The sequence below is a fragment of the Macrotis lagotis genome, chromosome 1 (assembly GCF_037893015.1).
Source record: "Macrotis lagotis isolate mMagLag1 chromosome 1, bilby.v1.9.chrom.fasta, whole genome shotgun sequence".
Lineage (NCBI taxonomy): Eukaryota > Metazoa > Chordata > Mammalia > Peramelemorphia > Peramelidae > Macrotis > Macrotis lagotis.
The window spans coordinates 497341138-497363841 of record NC_133658.1 but is presented as its reverse complement, the minus strand read 5'-3'; the positions used below and the strand labels follow the sequence as shown (position 1 = coordinate 497363841).

The 22704-nt window shown below is 33.7% G+C and overlaps 1 protein-coding gene across 1 annotated transcript in view; it reads right to left on the bottom strand.

Moving 5' to 3' along the window:
• TMPRSS3 (transmembrane serine protease 3) overlaps positions 1-22704 on the bottom strand; it is an 89348-nt gene that overhangs the window by 25605 nt on the left and 41039 nt on the right. Inside the window, exon 6 of the mRNA XM_074210328.1 lies at positions 11249-11374. Coding sequence (XP_074066429.1) covers positions 11249-11374 — 126 coding nt within the window. The remainder of the gene's footprint in view (positions 1-11248; positions 11375-22704) is intronic.

The window sequence follows — 22704 nt, the reverse complement described above, 5'->3', positions numbered from 1 at the left end:
CATAGAAAGAAGGCACTAGTAGTAAAGGGTATAAGAAAAGACTTCCTGCAGAAGGTAGAATTTTAACTAGAATGTGAAGGAAAGTAGAAGAAAGAAATTATAAGGTAATTATGGGAATGGAAGAGAGAAAAAGTGAAAAGTGCACAATCAGGAGATGGAGTGTTATGTTCAAGGAAAAACAAGGAGGCTAGTATCATTAGACCATAGAATATGTGGAGCGAAGTTAGGTTTATGAATATTGGGAAAACAGGAAGGACCTGTGTTATAAAAGGACTTTGAAAGACAAATAAAAGTTTTTATATTTGATATTATTAACAATAGAAAATCATTGAAGTTTATTGAATGTAAGTGTAACATGATTTAGGAATATCATTTTGAAAGCTGATTGAAGGATAGACTTCACAGAGACAGAGATGAGATAGGGAAACTAACCAGAAGACTATTACAATAATGAAGGAATAAAGTAATGAGTCTTTCTCAATATGGTAGAAATATGAAAGAAGTTATAAAAACATAATCAACAGGAATTTATAACAGATTGGATGAGATAGAATATAAAGTCAAGAATGACTCATAAATTGTGAGCATGGGTGGCTGAAAGGATAAAGACATCAGAAGTTAGAAAGAGTGAAAGGCTGGGGAAAGATCAAGAGTTTGGTTTGGAGCTTTAAGCTATTTATGGGACATTCAATTTAAAAATGCCAATGGATAGTTAGAAATGTGATCCTAAATTTTAAGAGAAAGATTGGATCTATATCAATAGATAGGAGAATCATCCATCTGCATATGAGAGTTGAGAGTTGAGAGTTGAACTTGAGATCACCAAGCAAAATAGTATAAAGGGAGAATAGATGAATCAGGACAAAGCCTTGAGGGACCCCCAATGTTCAGTGACATGACCTAGATTAATATATAGCAATTGAGGCTAAGAGGGAGAGGTCAGAGATATAGGAAAAGAATAATAAAGAGCAATGTCACAAAAATCTAGAGAGAACTAATCCAAGGAAAAATGTGATAAATAGTATGATATAGCAAAGAGATCAGGAGGACTGGTAATTTTAAAGAGACCAATTTGTGGACAGCTGGGTGGCACACTGAATGAAGCACTGTGCCTGGAGTGAGTTCAAATCCACCTTCAGACACTTAATAATTACCTAGCTGTGTGACCTTGGGCAAGTCACATCACCTTGCAAAAATAAAAAATAAATAGATAATTTTTTTTAAAAAGTTAAATTGCACTTACAAGCAGCATTTTTAAAAAAGAGAGAAAGCAGTTTTGAGTAAATGATGAAGTAGGGAGCCCATTGGTTTTTGAAAGAAAGGAATTGTAGTCCTGATTGTAGGCAGCATTTTCAAGATGTTTAGTCACAAAAGGGAAAAAAGATTCAGGACAATATCTCAATCATTGGATCAAGGAAAATTTTTTAAAGGTTTAAGCTGATAAGGAAGAAGTCTATATTTAGGGAGAAATTGAAGATTAGTGAGAAAATTAGATCAAAAGTGCTTAAAATTTATTGGAGAAAATTGGGATCACTTAAACATGTAGAATGATTTGCACAGGCAAAGAGAATGTCCACCTTTTCATGATAAATAAGAATAAAGAAGGAGATAGGTACAAACTAATCCAGAGTACTAGAAGACCAGGAGAAGGGAAGACTATAGAGCTCTCAGAAAAGTGGATTTTTTTTCCCAGTGAAATATCAAATAATGTTCTCATATGAGATGGGTAAGGGGGAGGGGAAGCCATGAAATGTTTTAGGAGTGATGGAAAATATATGGAAAAACTATTGAGATTAGATGAGAAAGATAATTAATTAAGGAATTAAAAAAGAATTACTTTACTTAATTGATGCCACAGTAGATATTATGTGATATAAATTTGTAATGAACTCATCAAGCACAGTTTATTGATTTTTTCCATTTTCATTGAACAATACTTGAGTGGTAGCAAAGGGAGCAGTAATCCAACATTGAGGATGAACAGGGAAAAATAAGGGAGATGTTAAGGAAGAAAAAAATGAATCAAGTTGAATTCCAAAGTGCAATAGTTAACAAAAAATCAGAGTGAATTTTTTTTCCTGTCCAAAACAACAAAGGAGATTGAAAGGAGGAGACTGACCAGAGGGCTGCATAGTAGAAACATCAGTCTTAGAAGCTGTAGCAGTGGTCACAGTAGTAGCAGTAACAGTTCCAGAGCTCTCACCACCCAAAGACAGTAAGGGGATTAAAAGGCTTGTCAGAAAATTATTATAGCAGGTACTACTATGTGTAGGTACTACATAGAGAACTGGACACTGCTTGACAACTGCACTGGTCATTATCCAGTACAAAACTTCAAGGTAGAAAGAACACCTGTGATCCCAAGGGAACCAAGGTACTAGTAATAGTTCATAGTGAAGAGAGAACAATAGTCCTAGACACTATAGCAGGTCCAGGGCATAGAGAGACTTGATTTTGCTTGTGGTCATTAGGGAGCAGGGACGCTTCCTGGGTAGGGACCAGAATTCAGACCTGGAGAACAGTGACCACATCTTTCCCCAGATCATACCAGCTTGGGAACATATAGATCCTCGGATTTAGCTATGGAAAACAAGTGGATAAAAGAGTCTGAAGCTTGGAATAGAGAAACTCCATCCCACCCTACCCCACAGAGGTTAGCAGAACCAAACAAACATAAAGTTCAATATCAAGATATAGGCCAAAATATAAGCAAAAAGCAAAAGTAAAAGTATATGACCTTAAAAAACTACTATAATGACAAAGAAGTTTAAGCCACAAACTGAGAAGAAAATAATAATGTAAATCTTCAAAAAAGATGAAAATTGGACACAACCCGACAAGAATTCATCTAAAGAAAAGGATTTAAAAAGAGCAAGAAAATTCAAGATTAAATAAATAAGAGTAGAGTAAGACAAGAAAAATCATATAAAGAGAATGAATGTCTTCATGAAAAGAGGCACAAAAATACTGAAGAAATTAATTCCTTAAAAATCAGAATTGGGGGCCGCTAGGTGGTGTAGATGGGGCTGCTAGGTGGCATAGTGGATAAAGCACCAGCCTTGGAGTCAGGAGTACCTGGGTTCAAATCCGGTCTCAGACACTTAATAATTACCTAGCTGTGTGGCCTTGGGCAAGCCACTTAGCCCCATTTGCCTTGCAAAAAGAAAAAACCTAAAAAAAAATCAGAATTGATTGAATGGAAGCTATTGACTCAATGAGACATCAAAAATAATAAAATAAAATAAAAAATTTTAATGTTATGAAATATCAAATTGGAAAAACATCTAATTTGAAAAATAAATAGATAATCTGATAAAAATTGAACAACTTAAAAGCTATCATCAGAAAAAAAAGGACTTAAGGATCATATTTCAAAAAATTATAAAGGAAATCTGTCCAGATATCTTAGAACCAGAAGGCAAAATAGAAATTGAAAGAATTCATTTATCACTTTCAGATCCAAAAGGGAAATCTCCCAGGAATATTAAAATTAAATTCTAGGACTCCCATATCAAGAAGAAAATATTTCAAGCATTCAGAAAAAACTATTTGCATACTATGGAGTCAGGATCACAGAAGATTTAGCAGCTACCAAAATAAAGAAACAAAGACCTTGGAATATCATTCTGAAAGGCAAATAAGTGAGGATAACAACTAATAACTCAAAAAATTAAGTGAAATATTTCAAAGGAAAATGGACATTTGATGAAATAGAGTTTTCAAGAATTCCTGATGAAAAGAGCTAAATAAAAAATATGACATTCAAATACAAGACTTAAGAGAAACATAAAAAAGGTAAACATGAATGAGAAATAAAAAAGGACCTTAATATAGTTAAATTGTCCACAGTCTGTATGGGAAGAAGTAAATGCAACTCCTAAGAATTTTAACATCATTAGGGCATGTAGAAGTCTAAATAGACAGATGGCATGAGTTTAACTTGATTATATTGGGATGAGTCCCACCAAAAGCAAGGAAAAGTGAGAAAGAGGAATGAAATGGGAAAAGGTGTTTGGGAAAGGAAGAATGGGGAAAATTATCTCTCATAAAAGATATTCACAATGAAGAGGTTTTACAGTGGAAGAGAAAGGAGAAGCAGGCAATTCTTGAACTTCATCCTTAGTTCAAAGAGGGAAGAAATTAGTTCAAATTAGTTCAAAGGGTGAAAAACATACATACACACACACACACACACACACACACACACACACACATACACACACACAAAATTATTCTGTATTGGATCTAGCAATCTATCTTTCCAAAGAAAAGCAGGAGTGGAAGGGGCTATGAAAAAGGAAAAAAGACTGGCAAAGAGAGAAGTCGGAATCAAAATAGACCTTTGCAGAGGGCCAGGGAAGAAGAAAGAGAAAAGGGTAGACAGAAGAAAATAGAATGTAAGGAAATACACAGTTAATAATCAAAAAAATGAATGTGAATGGATTGAACCTATTCATAAAATGATAACAGAGTACAGAATGGATCAGAAAATCAAAATCCAGCATTATGTTGTTTATAAGACACATACTTAAAATGGAAAGATGCACAAAAGAATTAACATTTTAAGACCTCAACAGAAGCAAAAAAAGCATTATCTCATATCAAAAAAGGAAAAATTGACCTGATTAAAAGAATCAGGAAAAAAAACAGAGAGAATCAGAAAATTAATTTTGTTTAAAAGGTACCATAGAGGTAGTGCAGTAGATAGAACACTGGCCCTGGAATCAGGAAGGCTTAAGTTCAAATCCAGTCTCAGACACTTAATAATCTAGTTGTGTGGCCTTGGGTTAACCCCATTGCCTTGCAAGAAGAATCCCCCCAAAAAAAACAAAAAGCAAAAAAAAGTATCATAGCTAATGAAGCAGCATCAATATTAAACATGCAGATACCAAATGGCATAGCATTCACATTCCTAAAGGAAAAGGTAATGAGTTATAGAAAGAAAGATACAGTAAACTTATACTTGTAGAACTCATTTTACCCTTTTCAGAATTGGATAAGTGTAATTATAAAATAAGTGAGAAAAAAAAAGTTAAGGAGAGGAATAAATTTTTTAAAAGTGAGATAAAATACAGTTATGGAGATAAACGAATTGCCATAAAGCAAGCCTTCTCCTTTCCCTTAGCCTTTTCCTCCCCAGCTTTCCTGCTTGACATAAGTATATGCCATAAGGGATCAGATTTTAGAAAAGCTTGGGAAGATCTACATGAATTGATGCTGAATGAAGTGAGCAGAACCAGAAAAAATATCATACACCATTACTGAATCACTGTGAGATGATCAACTATGATGAACACAGCTCCTCTCAGCAATTTGGTGATCAAGGTCAATCCTGAAAGGCCTGTTATGGAAAATGCCATCCACATATAGAAAACAAAACAAAGCAAAACTATGGATTCTAAATATAGAACAAAGCATACTTTGTTTCCTTTTTTCAATTTGTTATGCTTTTTCTTTCTTTCTCATGGTTTTTCCCCCTTTAGTTCTGATTCCTCTTTTACAGCATGACTAAATATAAAAATATGTTCAACACAATTGAACGTGTACAACTTATGTCAGATGCTGACATGGGAAGGGAGGAGAGAAAATAAGGTGGTAGAAAAATTGCAAAAACTTACAAAATGAATGTCGAAAGGTACCTTTTCATGTAATTGGAAAAGAAAAGATAAAAAGATAGATTATTATACCCAACAATGAATAATTGTGCTTTTCTTCCCTCCTTTAACTAGTTTAGATGATAATGAAGTTCAAGAATTTATATAGGTATACATAGAGAATCCTAGAGAATCAAGTAAAAAAACTTTAAACAACTCTTTTTAGTAAATAACAAGTTTAGCAAAGCTTCAAGATATAAAATAAACCCACATAAATCATTAATATCTATATATCACCAGCCAAGTCCAAAAGCAAGAGATAGAAAGAGAAATTCCATTTAAAATAACTGTAGACACTATAGAATATTTGGGAGCTCTTTGCCAAGAGAAACTATAAGAATGCTCTTACAAATTATATTGTATCTAAACAACTAGAAAAATATCAATTGCTCATGGGTAGACTGAGTTAATATAAAAATGACAATTCTACCTAAATTAATCTATTTAGTGCCATACCAATCAAATTGTCAAACTATTTTATAGAAGTTGAAAAAATAATAAAATTTATCTGGAAGAACAATAGGTCAAGAATATCAAGGATATCCATGAAAAAAGTTATACTAGGAGCGGCTAGGTGGCACAATGGATAGAGCACCAGCCCTGGAGTCAGGTGTACCCGATTTCAAATCTGGCCTCAGACACTTAATAATTACCTAGCTGTGAGGTCTTGGGCAAGCCACTTGACCCCATTTGCATTGCCAAAAAAAAACCCTAAAAAAAGTTATACTAGATCTAAAACTATTTTATAAAGTGGCAATCATCAAAACTATTTGGTACTAGCTAAGTAGTCAATTGGTAAAATAGGTTAGGTACATAAGAGACAGTAGTAAACAACTATAGTAATCTACTGTTTGATAAACCCAAAGACTCCAGTTTCTGGTATAAAAACTTAATATTTGACAAATATTGCTTAGAACACTGGAAAATAGTGTGGCAGAAACTTGGTATAGATCAGCACCTCTCAGCCTATAAACAAGATAATGTTGAACAGCATTAGGAGAACAAGAAATAGCCTATCTGTCAGATCTATTGAATGAGGAGAACTTTATGACCAAAGAGAGAGAGAACATAATAAATTGAAAAATGGAACAAAACCAATACAACAAAGATTAGAAGGAAAGCAGAAACTCGGGAAACAATTTTTACAGTTAGTGTTTCTGATAAAGGACTCATTTCTAAAATATATAGAGAACTGAGCAAAATTTATAAGAATATGAGTCATTGCTCAATTGATAAATGGTCAAATGATAAAAATAGTCAATTTTTCAAAGAAGAAATTAAGACTATCTATAATAATATGAAAGAAATACTTTAAATCTCTATTCATTAGAAAAATACAAATGGGGTGGCTAGGTGGCGCAGTGGATAGAGCACCAGCCTTGGAGTCAGGAATACCTGGGTTCAAATCTGACCTCAGACACTTAATAATTACCTAGCTGTGTGGCCTTGGCAAGCCAAAGAGCTATAAAATTTGTGTACCCTTTGATCCAGCAATACCACTACTAGTCTTTATCTCACAAGATCATAAAAAGGGGGAATGACTGAACAAATTGTGGAATACTATTGTTCTATAAGAAATGATGAACTGACATTTCAGAAAAAACAATGAAAGACTTTCATGAGAGAGGAAGAATATTTGGAACCCAAAAATTTGTTAAATGATTGTTAAAAAATAGATACTTTAAAAAGTAAACTGATTCACTGAGTATTCAAGATGGGAAAGGATGAAATGGATAGCCATTGCAATAGGTTGGAAAAGAACTGAGTGATGGAGGCAATAGAGCTCATAATGAGGATGAATAGGGTTGGGGGTTGCAAAACAGAGGGAAAGGTGCAATGAAAACAGATTATGATCATATAAGTGAATTTCAGAGTTCATGATTATGGTAATGGAACACTTGTCTATGAAGGCAAGTTAAAGGGTATGATTCTCTGTGATACACTGAAGTAATGTGAAGGAGCAGGTCATAAGGTCATAAGAAATAAGAAAGGAATTGTAGGTTTAAGTTGTTTAGAGTTTTAAAATATATGCTGAAATCCTTTACAAAGAGGGCAAAAGTTGGGGGAAAGATTGAGTTAGTCATGGAACACACTGAGGAAGAAAGAAATATGGTTTGAAGGTTGTAGATAACTACTAGAACTTTGGATTATAAATATGGGATGAATGAATCTCAAAGGAGATAATATTAATGTTAATATTACTCAAATTAATACTAATATTGCTCAAAGGAATAGAGGGAAAGTTGTAAGGTGGTTATGAAGAGTGAAGTGCATTTTGGCTTTCCCATCATAACTAGTATGAAAGAAAGTGCAGCCAGTCCTGGAAAGTCCTGTGTCTTTTTTTTTTTTGGCAAGGCAATAGGGTTCACACAGCTAGGTAATTAAGTGTCTGAGGTCAGATTTGAACTCAGGTCCTCCTGACTCCAGAGCCGATGCTCTATCCACTGTGCTACCTAACTGTCCCCAGGAATACTATGTCTTCAAGAGAAAATCAGGGGGGTGGCTAGGTGACGCAGTGGATAAACCTGGGGTGACCCTGGGGTCAGGAGTACCTGGGTTCAAATCTGGTCTCAGACACTTAATAATTACCTAGCTGTGTGGCCTTGGGCAAGCCACTTAACCCCATTGCCTTGCAAAAACCTTAAAAAGAGAGGGAGACAGAGAGAGAGAGAGAGAGAGAGAGAGAGAGAGAGAGAGAGAGAGAGAGAGAAAATCAGGTCTTAATGAGTGCAAGAAGATGTAAATAACTGATAAAGCAAAAGTTTTAAATGAAATGTAAGATTGTTAACTATGGATTAAAATTCCAGAGAGCACAGAAGGACTGAGTAGCATTAGATCGGTTCATTGGGGAAGTGAGATTGTGATAGATGAAAATAAGAGACTCATCAGTTAGGAACTGAAAATTAGTTTTGAACAATGACACTGAAGGCTTGAAAATCACTGGAATGTTAAGGCTGTTTGCCTTTGTTTCTAAGAGGACCAATGACATCACAGATTGATGCTTTGACTCTTAGCATGAATTGGATTTTAGTGGAACAGAGTTGCACAAGCATCTTTTTTCACTCTCTTCTTTCACACTCATCTTCCTGGGATGCAGGGGTTTACTTTCGCATCTTAGATGACTTAACCAAACTTTAAGCACTCTTCAATGCCTACTTCAGCCTCCCTCATGGCCACTGGAACAAATTGTTCTCTTCTACTCATTCTGCTGGAGGAAGTGTTCACCTGCTTAGGACAGACATCTCCCTAAATCACCAATGAGTTTTACGGTCTGTCAGTTACCCGTGCCTTAGTTTAGCTCAACTACCAAGCTGGTTTACCAGGGTGTAGTGCCTGAAAATGCTATAGCTTTTTGGAGCCAAAGATGAGAGTTGGATGACAACTGGACACCAAAGATAGAGAAACAGCCCTGAAAAGGAGTCAGCAATCCCTCATAGCAGTGGTACTAATACACCCTGTATTTACCAATGATAAGGATGTAATACAATGGGAGCATATTGATAATTGAGGAATGAGTTCAGGTAAGTTATCATTAGAGTGAAAAGGAGAGATTTTAAAAGAAACAAATCTTGAAAAAACACATATTATATACTATATTACTGATTAATTTTTTTCTAAGATTTACCTGCATTACCTTTCCATGTGATAAAGATAAATAATATAGGTCTTTTTTAAAAATCACTGGCTTAGTACCAACATTTTTGATTATTCTGCACATAATTTTCTTGAAAATTTTAGCCCTAGATGTAAGAAGGGGTTGTTGAATTCTTTGAGAATACTAGGTTCTCTTTGGGATGAACTTAGGGCTCATATATAATAGCACTAACTTCCTTCACCTTACATTTTTATGATCATAGCTTAAATTGGACAAAGTTCTTTTTAAGAAACAGAGTGTGGTTGTGGAAAGGATACCAAAACAGGAATAAAAAAAAAAGACCTGGTTCTGATTACAAAATATTTTGCAGACAAACTGTGTGACAATGGGCAAGTCTTCTCCAGGTCACAAAGTTCATAGAATCATAGATTTAAAGTTGGAAGAAGTCTTAAAAGATCAGTAAATCCAGTCTCTTCACTTTAGGTGAGGAAATTAAGTTTCCAGATGCTTAAGTGACCAAGGTCAAATAACTATTAAATATCTACGATAAGATTCAAACCTATTGTCCTGATTCCAGGTCCATTCTTTAATCATTATATGATGCTTTCTTTCATGAAATTTTACAAATTGAAAAATATTATATAAAGATAAGATGCAAATTATTCAGTCTAGCATGAGAGATAATTAAGCACTCCTAGTGCATGTTTAATAAATTCTTGTTAGTGAACAAGATGAAAAGTAAATATTGAAGCATAACTTAAGATCTAGCACATAGTAGCCAATTAACAGATGTTTATTGACTGATTTCTTTCCAGAGAACATTACGTACCTTCAAGTTTACCACACTCTATTTGTTGTATCTACCATTTCATGACTATCAGGTTTTATTTCTATGATTAAATTATCCGTTGCTTTTACAAATTGTTCTTCCACTCATCATTTCTTTTGGATTGAATTTAGTCTGCATTTCCTTTCTTCCAAGGTTCTTTAATGTTAATAATTTCAATCATTAAATAATACAAAGAAAAAGAGATATGACAAATTACTCACTCTAACCAGACTTTATGAGGGCCCCATTCTTACCTTTTGAGAGGTATTCTCATCCACAATTTCAGAAGCTTAAGGATAATGAGAATAGGCTTATAAATCTAACAAATCATCATCAAAAAGGTTAATACAAATGATTTAAAACTCAATGAGATATATCCCTGAACTTTTTATTCATTCTTAGAAAGAAGAGCAATGAGGATTGTTTTTTGTTATAAGTTATGAAACAAAATGAAATAATTTCAGGGAATTGATGAGGAATGACCCAGCTTTAGTAATGCCATCTACACTTTAGCTAAACAGCTAGCCCTTAATGTGAACTCCTGCCTCTTTCAGTAATAAATGAACAGCTGGGAAAATCTGAAGGTAATGAATTAAATCAGGTGAATTGTGGTTTTGTGAATATTTTCAATATTCTCAAAATTGAAATCTAAATTTCTTTGGATTTCTTTGTTTCTTAGAATTTTATTATTTATTGAATAATTATGATCCTCACAAATATCTACCTAGGGTTAAAATGAAGGCTCAAGTAAAAGTGATCTGACATCAGGCAAAATGAAAGTTAAAAACACAAGGTATAAACATTAGTCTCATAAATTGTAATGGTAAAAATAGACACAGTTTAAAAAGATAAACAGGGAAATATGTTTACAATTGAATAATTATGATAATAATAATATGATAATAATTGAATAATTATGATAATGTCCAACTCCTCATTATCCTGAGACTAGAAAATTATCATAAGCTTTGATAAATTCAATTAAGCTGGAAAGGAATGTCTGTCATTAGAATGTCACTTTACGAGGTACAGATTTCAATGAGATATTTGGAGGTGGGTGTAGAAAGATATTCAGTAAGTCAAGTCATGAAGGTTATTTGTTGAGGCTTGGAGAAATTTCAACAGGTTTTGGTGGAGCAACTATATGCATCAAGGAAATTATGAACATACCTTACATATACTGCATGATGTAAAGAAGTCACCTTATTTTCTGGTATAAGATGATTGATGGAAACAAAGTCTTCTTGAAACTCCTCTTCAACTGCTTCTACCCTCATGGTGCGAGAACTTATATAACTGCAAACAAATGAGAAATGTAAACCATTATCATTACTATTCCATTTATTTGTATAACTCAAATGAATTTCACCTCCATTCATTAGAACACTATCAAAGTTTCTGTTGGGTTTTTTTTACTATTATTATCATCTTTTATAAGTCAGTTCTATAAGGATGAAGGAAAGTGCAAGCTATTAATTTTGGATTAAAATGATCCTTACAAATGTCTACCTAGGGTTAAAATGAGGGCTCAAGTAGAAGTGATCTGAATTCAGGCAAAATGAAAGTTAAAAACTCAAGGTAGAAATATTAGTCTCATAAATTGTAATGGCAAAAATAGATACAGTTTAAAAAGATAAACAGGGAAATATTATTATGTTTACAAATAATAGGGATAATTAAACAGTATCAAAGAAATCTAGAATAAAGTCTTCCCTCTGGTACATCCTGGTTCTGTAACCCTAAATATGTTGCTTAGCCTTTCAGGGATCTGGGCAAACCTCCAAGACTCAAATTCTTAAAACTTTTGTTTCATGAACTCCTTTAACAATTTGGTGAAACCTATAGAACTTTCTTGGAATAATATTTTTAAATTCATAAAATAAAAGATAGCATTACAAAGTGGAAATCTATTATATTGAAAAGAATTATCAAAATATGTATTTTTAAAATAAGTTCATTTACCCTGAGTGAAGAACCTCTGCTCTAAAAGCTGAAGAGAAGTTACCAACCTGAACTTGTAGAGATTCCTCTCCTGGAAGTCCCCTATACCAATGAAATCACAAATGCAGTTCCTATTCATATCCCTACTTAATATGAATACAGTGGTATGGCATAACCACTAAGGAAACAACTGAAAACCAAAAGAAACTGATTTGTAAGCAGCAATAGACAGAAAAATTATAATATTTAGAAGCCTTGATGGGTCTCTTTTAGACACAGACAATATAACAAAAATAAATAAGGAAGAAATTAACCCAAAATGAAGTTTAGAAAAACTGGAAATGACAGATTTCTGGCAATTACTGAGCAGAAATTGTAAATAATTTAAATGAGTCACAGACTGACAGGGCAACCTAAAAAAATAAACAAAAAACCCTTAACCATGTGTTAGGACAAAAAAACTTCATAAACAGAGAAAAATAGTAATATATCCTTTACTGGTAAAATATGTAAAAATTATTACAATTAAAAGATAGTTGAAAAAATTATTCAAATTTAACTGGAGATTAAGTAATTTAATCCCAAACAAATCAAAGAACAGATTGAAAATAATTTCTTTCAAAATTCCTTCTATTCCCAGCCTCTTGGTTTAAAAATTCCTCAATGATCCTCTTTCCATTATTTCCTTTTACACAGAAGGGCTCACTTTTACATTCAGAGGTCAGGGTTGGCAGGGAAGGTATGGTATAGTGAATTATACTTAGAAAAAGAAAGATAAGAATAACAACTCAATATAAAAAAAGAGAAAACAGAATTTTCTAGTTCAATGTCTGGATAAAAAAGGAAATTGATAAGATTTTTTTTAATTCCCCTTTTTTATGATGAACTTATTATGTACATAAACCAATATTACAATATGTTAAGGAATTAAAAAAAGGAAATTGTATGATATATATACTTTCTTCCCAATGTACAAGGTATATCATTTTTATAAAAATAAATTTGATAGTTAATCTACTCAAATTGAACACAATTTTGAAATTTCTTTTGCTCCTCTGTCATGAATGTATTGCTCAAACAATACTTTTATAAAAAAGTGCATCATGTTTACTTATTGATGTTTTCAAAGGGATTATATAACAGAATTTGTAACTTTGTTTCATACCTTATATGTCAACACATTCTTTAAATATTTATTTTGTGGTAAAGGAAAATAAGTAGCCATCCAATTTAATTTATACATTGATTACTTTTTTTTTAGGAATTTGCAAGAAAAATGGGGTTAAGTGACTCGCCCAAGGCCACACAGCTGGTAATTATTAAGTGTCTGAGGCCAGATTTAAACTCAGGTCTTCCTGACTCCAGGGCCGGTGCTCTTTCCACTCACTACCAGCCACCCCACATTGATTACTTTTAAAGAATAACTCTGGGAGAGCTAGGTGGCAAAGTGGATAGAGCATGGGCCCTGGAGTCAGGAAGACCTAAGTTCAAATCCGGCCTCAGACATTTAATAATTACCTAGCTGTGTGGCCTTGGGCGAGTCATTTAACCCTATTGCCTTGCAAAAACTAAAAAAAAAAGTCTGAAGAAGCTAAGTGACTTGCTCAAAGATACAAAATTAGTATGAGAATTCAACCTCAATTTCTACTGACTGCAAAACCAACATATCCCCTGCACCAACTAGCTGCTGTTAGCTATCAGAAAATGAGAAACCCTACTCAAAGAAGGCAAAGGAGGATTATGTACTAAATTAGTGAATGTGGATTCAAAAAGCTTAAATAAAATCTATCAAAAGTTAAAAAGCAATTAATTCAAGAAATTATTAAAACTAGATAGCATAATGAATAGAATTTAGGATATAGAATCAGGGAGACTTAAGTCTAAATCCTGTCTCAAACACTTGGTAGTTGTGTAATGCTGAGCTAGCCACTTAGTCTTTAAATCCCTTAGCTTCTTCATCTGCAAAACTGTCGAAACAATAATACCTTTGTCCCAGAGTTGAGATAGTAGCAAATGAACAAAACAAATGAAAAGCAATTAGCAAATCTTTAATTATTATTGAAATGATGTGAGTCAACCAAGTTGTATTCATGCTAGAGATGCAAAGATTGTTCAACAATTTACAATTTAATTAATTTTTTTAATATCCCAAACCAGAAAGGGTGGCTAGGTGGTGCAGTGGATAAAGCATCAGCCCTGGAGTCAAGAGTACCTGGGTACAAATCCAGTTTCAGACTCTTAATAATTACCTAGCCATGTGGCCTTGGGCAAGCCACTTAACCCCATTTGCCTTGCAAAAACCTAAAAAAAAAATAATCCCAAACCAGAGAGGGTGGAGCCAAGATGGCACAACATGAAAGTAGCATTTCCTGGGAACTCCTTCTCCCCAAAACTCCAAAAGCTGTCAAATTATGACTCTAACCAAAATTTAGAGCGGTAGAACCCACAGAAAGACTGAGTGATACATTTTCTCAGTCCAAGATAACTTAGAAGTTCTGAGGGAAAGGTGTGTCTCACCAGGACTGGGAGTTGGAAATAGCCTCAGTTGCAGCACAGCACAGAAACAGCTTGAAGGGATGGGGAGAGAATTCTGCTACACCAGAATGAGTGTGGAGTGAGGGAGCTCTGGCAGCAGAACCTGCAGCAAGAATCAGGGGAACCCAGCCTGTACGTCCAGAGCACAGCCCACAGACATTAAGGGGGTCAGGGGAGAAGGCAGAAATTTCTCTGCTCTCCCTGGGGCAGGACTCTGCTGTTTACCCACACTCAGATGCAGGTTGCAGTTTGGACTTCCATACTAAAATAGCCAAGCATGACCCCTCCTTACAACTCCAGGGCAAATGGGAGTGCTGTCCATCTACATATCAAAACACAGGCAAGGAATAAAGGTCCCAGTGGGGTGTCCCAAAAAAACCCCAAATCCTTGGAAGTGCTGTAAATTAGTCTTGGGCTGAGGAAATGAGTAAACAGAAAAAGAAGAAACTGACCATAAAGAATTACTTTAGTTTCATGGAAGATCAAAATACATACTCAGATGATGACAAAATAGAAGCTTCCATATCCAAAACCTCCAAGAGAAATAGAAAATGGGTTCAGACTAAGGGTGAGCTCAAAAAAGACTTTGAAAAGCAATTAAGGGAGGTGAAAGAAAAATTGGGAGGAGAAATAAGAGCGATACAGAAAAATCACAAAAACCAAATTAAAAGCTTGGTGAAAGATACAAAAAACTACTGAAGAAAATAATTTGTTAAAAACCAGTTTAGGCCTAATGGAAAAAGCAAAACAAAAAAAAAAAGCAAATGAGGAGAAGAATGCCTTAAAAAGCAGAATTGGCCAGATAGAAAAGAAGATATAAAAGCTCTCTGAAGAAAATAACTCTTTCAATTGCAGAATGGAACTAAAGGGAGCTGATGACTTTGCAAGAAATCAGTATGAAATAAAACTCTTCCAAAAAAGCCCAAAATTAGAAGAAAATGTGAAATATCTCATTGGAAAAATAACTGGCCTCAAAAACAGATCCAGAAGAGATAATTTGAATATTATTGGGCTCCCTGAAAGTCATGACCAGGAAAAGAGCCTAGACTATATTTTTTTCAAGGATTAATACAGCAAAATTGCCCTGAGATCCTAGAAGCTGAGGGTAAAATAGAAATTGAGCGAATTCACCAGTCACCTCCTGAAAGAGATCCCAAAAGAAAAACTTCCAGGAATATTATTGCCAAATTCCAAAACTCCCAAATAAAAGAGAAAATTCTAAAAGCTTCCAGAAACAAACAATTCAATTACTGAGGCTCCATAGTCAGGATTACACAGGATCTGGCAGCATCCACATTAAGGGCTCATGGGGATTGGAATAAGATACTCCAGAAGGCAAAAAATCTTGGTTTACAACCAAGAATCAACTACTCAGCAAAACTGAACATCCTCTTTCAGGGGCAAAGATGGCCTTTCAACTTTCATATTGAGACAACCAGAGCTAAACAGAAAATTTCATCTCCAAGTACAGGACTCTGGTGAACCATAGAGGGAGTGGAAGAGAGGGACTAACTATGAGGAACTTGATGATATTGAACTGTTCGTATTCCTGCATGGGAAGAAGATACTGATAACTCATATAAACTTTCTCATTTATAAGAGCTGTTAGAAGGAGCATATATAGACAGGGCACAGGAAGGAGAGGAATATAGTGGTATAATATAGTAAAAAATGGAGTCAATGATAAAGGAAAGTACTTGGAGGACGGGAAAGGAGATGAAGAAGCTAAGAAATTTCACATAAGAGTCAAGAAAAAGCTTGTTCAATGGATTGGAATGGGGGAAGGCAAGGGGGGAATAAGCAAGCCTTCATTCTCATTAGAAATGGCTCAGAGAGGAAATAACATACACACTTAATAGGGTATAGAAATCTGTCTTACCCTCTAGAAAAATGAGAAGAAAGGGATGAGATAAGGGGGAATGGGGGGAGGGAAGGGGGTAATGGGTGATAGAAGAAAGGGAAGAACGTGGGAGATGGTACAAAGATACAGCATACTTTTGGACAGGACCAGGATGAAAGGAGAGAGAGAGTAGAATAAATGAGAATGAGGAGGAATAGCAACTGTGGGAAAAATATTTAAGCAACTTCTCTGGTGGACTTATGATAAAGCAAGCAACTCACCCCAGAGATGGAGCATTGGAATCTGAACACAGACTGAAGTACATTTTTTTCCTCTCTCTCTCATTATTCTTGAGGTTTCTCATCTTCTTGGGGGGGGGGGGAGTATGTTTACTCTTATAACAAAATTATTGTAATAATATAAAATAAATCTAGATCTTTAAAAATGAAAACAAATAGAATTTTTAAAAATCTCAAACAATATGATTATCTTAATTGATTTTTTAAAGTATTTTTTATAAAACCTATGTCAAAGTAAAATTCTTATTTATGCTAAAAAATACTTCAAAATATAAGCATAAAGAGCAGCTAGGTGGTGCAGTGGATAGAGCACCAGCCCTGGAGTCAAGAGTACCTGAGTTCAAATCCAGCCTCAGTCACTTAATAATTACCCAGTTGTGTGGCCTTGGGCAAGTCACTTAACCTCATTTGCCTTGCAAAAAATAAAAAAAATTTAAAAATATAAGCATACGGGCATAGAAAGACATTTTTAATAAAATAAAAATTGTCTATTGAAAATTATAAAAAAAATTATAAGCATTACTCATGTTCAATGAGGAAATGCTAAACTTTTCCAATATATATAATAATAAAGCAATGATACAAATTTTCCCCACTATTATTTGATGTCATCCTAAACTGACAGTAATAGCAATAAAAGAAAAAATAAAGGTATAAATATAGGAAAAGAGAAACCATGACTAATATCTACATACTGATGATTTGATATTTATTCTAATAGCAAGGGAATCAGCAGACAAATGAGATAAGTAATAACTTCAGTAAAGTTGTAAACTTTGAAAAATCCCCCAAATTAAGCTTTTTTATATGACAATGAAACTCAAGAAACAATAATAAAAGAGGAAATCCTTTTCCAAATGATTACAAAATGCATAAAATATTTGTGGGTCAGTCTATTAAAACAATTACAAACTGCTCCTTAAAGAAATTAAGAACACTAAAATTGTAGGAGGAATATCCAATGGCTAATGCCAGTACAATAAAAATGATAATAATATCAAGATTGATTTGTAGCTTTGCTTCTTTGCCAGCCAAATTATCAAATTTATACAACTCAGGAAAATAATAAAATTCGTTTCGAGAAAATAATCTGGAATATCAAGGGAAATAATGACAAATGGCAGCAATGAATGAACCAAAACACTTCTAGATACTAAATTTTTTTAAAAAATAGTAATCATAAAAGCCAATTTGGTATTACTTTTTAAAAAAAGAAATAGATACATAGAATAGAATATACAAAGGTTTCATAACAGAACCCAGTAACTCAGTGTTTAATAAAACTGAAAACATGATTACTTAGGAATGAGTTCTCTATTTGATAAAACATTACTAGAAGAATTAGAACTCAGTCTGATCAACTTTTTATATTATACTCCACAATAACTTAAAAATAGATATTTGACCTGAATATTAAAGATTATAAATTAAAAATGAGTAAAGAAGTAGATCATATTGGGGTGGCTATGTGACACAGTGGATAGAGCACTGGCCCTGGAGTCAAGAGTACCTGGGTTCAAATCCGGCCTCAGACACTTAATAATTATCTAGCTGTGTGGCCTTGGGCAGGCCACTTAACCCCAATTTGCCTTGCAAAATCCTAAAAAAAAAAAAAAGTAGATCATAGATCTCTCAATGTCATAGGGTCATAGGTAGGAGTTGTGTTCTTAACCCAACAAGGGAGAGAAACAATTACAAAAGACAAGATACATGATTTTAATTTCTTGAAACAAAATCAGTCCTACTAGGTTAAGTAGAAAAGATCTCAAATGGGAAAAACATTTTCTCAAATATCTCTATTAACAAATCTTATTTGATATTAAGGATATTCAAATAACCTAGAGATCTATCTATCTATCTATCTATCTATCTATCTATCTATCACCAAAAGCAATTTCCCCATAAATAAATGTTCAAAGGATACAAATAAACAGTTCTCAAAAGAATTACAAACTACTTACAACAACATCTTAAAATGTCCTAAATCACTATTAATAACATAAATTTAAATCAAAATAAACTAAAATAACCAAAAAAATCATTGCACATTGGCAAAGATGACAAAAGATGGAAACTGTAAATATTGAAGGAGTTGTGGAAAGCCAGGAATAATTATTTTAAAAAGCAATTTGTAATTACATAAATTTTTAAAATGTATAAAATATATATACATATATATATATATATATATAATAATCCTAGTCTTTGATTTAGCCTAAGTATATATTCCAAGGATGTCACTGATAAAGAGAAAGATTCTTTATACACCAAAGTATTTATAGCAGCACTTTTGTATTTTGACTGAATGATGGTTGAACAAATTATGGTACATGAATTTGTGGGAATGTTTCTGTGCTGTAAGAACTGTGAATATGAAGAATACAGAAGAGTATGAGAAAAGTGCATGGATTGATACTGAGTAAAGTTAGAAGAGGAAAAGAAAAAAAACATGCCCAAAAGATATAAATGAGAAAAAACAACCAACATAATGTAATAAAACTGAATGCCACAAAATTGCAAGAAATGAGCAGTGTTCCAAAAATAGATATGAAAAACTACCTCTATGTCTACTGTTTTTGTATATAGTTTCAGATTTTTTGAAGTATTGATTTTTCCCTTCTTTCTCTTTTTTTCTTTTAAAAAATATTTTGCTGCATGAATTGATTCTTTATGAGATAGGGAGCAGGGGAGGGAAAGAAATTCATGAAATAAAAAGAAAGAGATATTTTAAAAGGCCTATTTTCAATTATTCTTTATTATGATGATGGCTCTTTGGGAAATAAAGAGGTAATATAAGGGAAAATGTAAGTTATATAAAAAATAATTATTGTTTAAATTTGGATTAAATGCTAAAAAAAGATCTTAAATCTCATTTATTTGTATGCTCTTTCCCATGCTGGAAAACTGTTATTCCTGTACTCCCACAATTTCACCATAATGATGGTAAATATTGATATTAAAAATATATTAAATAAAATAAAGAATTCCCAAGGGAAATGAATATAATAATTATAATATGTTTACTAAAATATGAGGAAATGTGGCATAGGTCATGTTGCTCTACTATAACTACAACTTATAAAGTCTTTCAAGAGAAATCCAGTGTCAAACTGAGGCATGTGGAAATAAGTATCCAAAGTGGCCTAAAATGCCTATTGACAAGAAGGACTTTCAAATCCACAATGTATTATACTGGATATGTGATAAATTAAGATATAAGCAATGTTATATTCTCAAAGGATTCAAAATATTTTTTAAAAATTTATTTTTCCGGGCAACTAGGTGGCACAGTGGATAGAGCACCAACCCTGGAGTCAGGAGGACCTGAGTTCATATCCGACCTCAGACACTTCATAATTACCTAGCTGTGTGGCCTTGGGCAAGCCACTTAACCCCATTGCCTTGCAAAAAAAAATGCAAAAAAAAAATCTTATTTTTCCTGAAAACCTTTTGATATCCAGAGTTATAACAGTACTGACAGTGAAAACTGTGCGTAGACTACAGGCTGTGATGTGGCTACAGGTTTCAATTCCTTCCATTCAGGGAATTACAGAAAATTTCATATGTGAAGCCATTAACAGTAGCAACTACCTTGGATATTTATTTACTAGATGATGCATCTAAATCTACTTGAATATCCTAATTCTTGACTAGAGGTCCACACTTAAATTGAGATAGGGTGGTATAGAATGAATCACAGGATTCAAACTGGTTCCTTATTTCCTATAACTTTGAAGAAGTTTTTTTTTTAGGTTTTTGCAAGGCAGTGGGGTTAAGTGACTTGCCCAAGGCCACACAGCTAGGTGATTATAAGGTGTTTGAGACCCTATTTGAACTCAGGTTCTCCTGACTCCAGGGCCCATGCTCTATTCACTACACCACCTAGCTCCCCTGAAGAAGCCATTTTTAACTTCTTTGAACTTTTGAGGTCCAATTGAGGGAATTGATGGGACTGGGACAGTAAGTGGTTAATTGTAGAAATTGAGTGAACCACACTAACTCTATCATGTGACTCAATTCTGGAGCTAGTTCAGTTCCCTTTCTAATTAATTATGGTCTAGTTAAAATTCTGTCTTGTGAGAGAAATGTATTCAATTGTGATAATAGCACAAAATTATCGTATTGTTCGAAACTATCTCTACTTGGAAACTGGACTGCCTCAGTCTGCTGCTTAGAGATCTTTAAATAAGGATTTTAGGTTATTCTGATCAGAAACCAGTCAGATCTGAAAATTGATGAAAAGAGTTTTCTCAGAATTATGCATCTCAAGCAACCCATAATTCTTAACAAAAAATTGACCCTATCCTGATCAATCAATTATTGTTTACATGTTCTTTTGATTATATAGACATGAGGGAAATAGAACACATCTTTTTTCTGAATTCAGTAAATTTGTACCTGTTTATTGTCTCCTTCAAATTTTTTAGGTTTTTAAGGGCCCAGGCCTAAAATAAGAAGGTCTAGTCCAGTTTACTGAATAATTACCAAGCATTTTTTAATTATCTATATGCTTGAATAATCAAACCTTTATTTTCTCAATCATTTCATATTTCTGCTGCCATAATTTTTTTAGGTAGAACCAGTAGATTTAGTAAAATATTTGCCCCAGGGATTGGGGTTGAGTGGAATATTCCCTCTTAAGAGTTAATATTCTTTTTTTTTCTTTTTAGATTTTTTTTTCAAGGCAATGGGGTTAAGTGGCTTGCCCAAGGCCACACGGCTAGGTAATTATTAAGTGTCTGAGGTTGGATTTAAACCCAGGTACTCTATCCACTGCGCCACCTAGCCGCCCCAAGAGTTAATATTCTTAGTGAAGTCCTCTCAGAGTTAAAAATCATTAAAACAAAGACAGACTATTACCCTTAGACTATTCTTAGAAAAGTGAGAGAGGCCTTGAATTCCCAGTCAGACACCCTCTCAATTCTGCTAGGGAGTGAAACAGTGGACCATTTCCAGAGAGACCTTATATTGATTCTGTTAAGGAGGGAAATAGTGGAATACTTCCAGAGAAGAGACCTTGCAGTCTTAGTTAGCCACCTATTTGATAATGGACTGTGAGAATAGTAGCCTATCCTTTCTTATTTGATAAGTGCTAGTAGAATCCCTTAGAAGACCTTGCATACTCAGACATTAACAGAAGGTCATTAGAAATCTTCTTCTGATACCCTCGTCATCTGGATGGTGAGGTAATATTTTATGAAAACCTTTTATTCTTCTCTTTGTTGCTGGGTAGAAATAAACTTTGCCAAAATAAACTTTCCTTTTTGCTCAGAGGAGTCTCTATATTTTTTTTAAGTGGATTCTTATCCCTCACAGGGTGGACCCACCCACCATACATTCCAAGTAGGAATCTATGATCCTAACATAATCAGATCAGCAAGCCCCTAATACAATGAGGCACAGGACAGTTTTGATGAGTGAAAAGAAAGCTAGCATTCCCTAGTTCCAAACCTGGAGCTATCAACCCAACAAAAAAAAAGTTGTTATTAGATCAGAGAAACAGCTGGCTTAAGTGGGGAATGTTTATTTCAAAGTTTTATTTAATTTCCATGTTGGAGAGTTCTATAATCTTAGAGACATAGAATACTTGGAGAGATTGAATTCAAAAAGACATGAAAGTGGTAAAAAGTAGTACTGAAAAAGGAACAGGAAACTGAAATAAGGACATTTATTTGATGCAACCATTTAAACATAATAACCTAAATAATTAAATGAAAGATTCATTCAAAATAGCTTATTTACATGATGCTAAATAACAGATCAGAATGACTACTTTTTTAAAAATAATTTTTTTTAAAAGTTCTTTGTTTTCATGTTGTTGTTCAGTTGTTTCAGTTCTGTCCTGCTCTGTATCTACATTTGGGTTTGGTTTGTGTTTTTTTTTTTTCTTGCAGATACTGAAGTAGTTTTGCTTCTTCCCTCTAATACTCATTTTTATAGGAAAATGAGAGTTAAGTGATTTGGTCAGAGTCACCCAGCTACTAAGTGAAGTAGAATTTTAAACTCTTTCT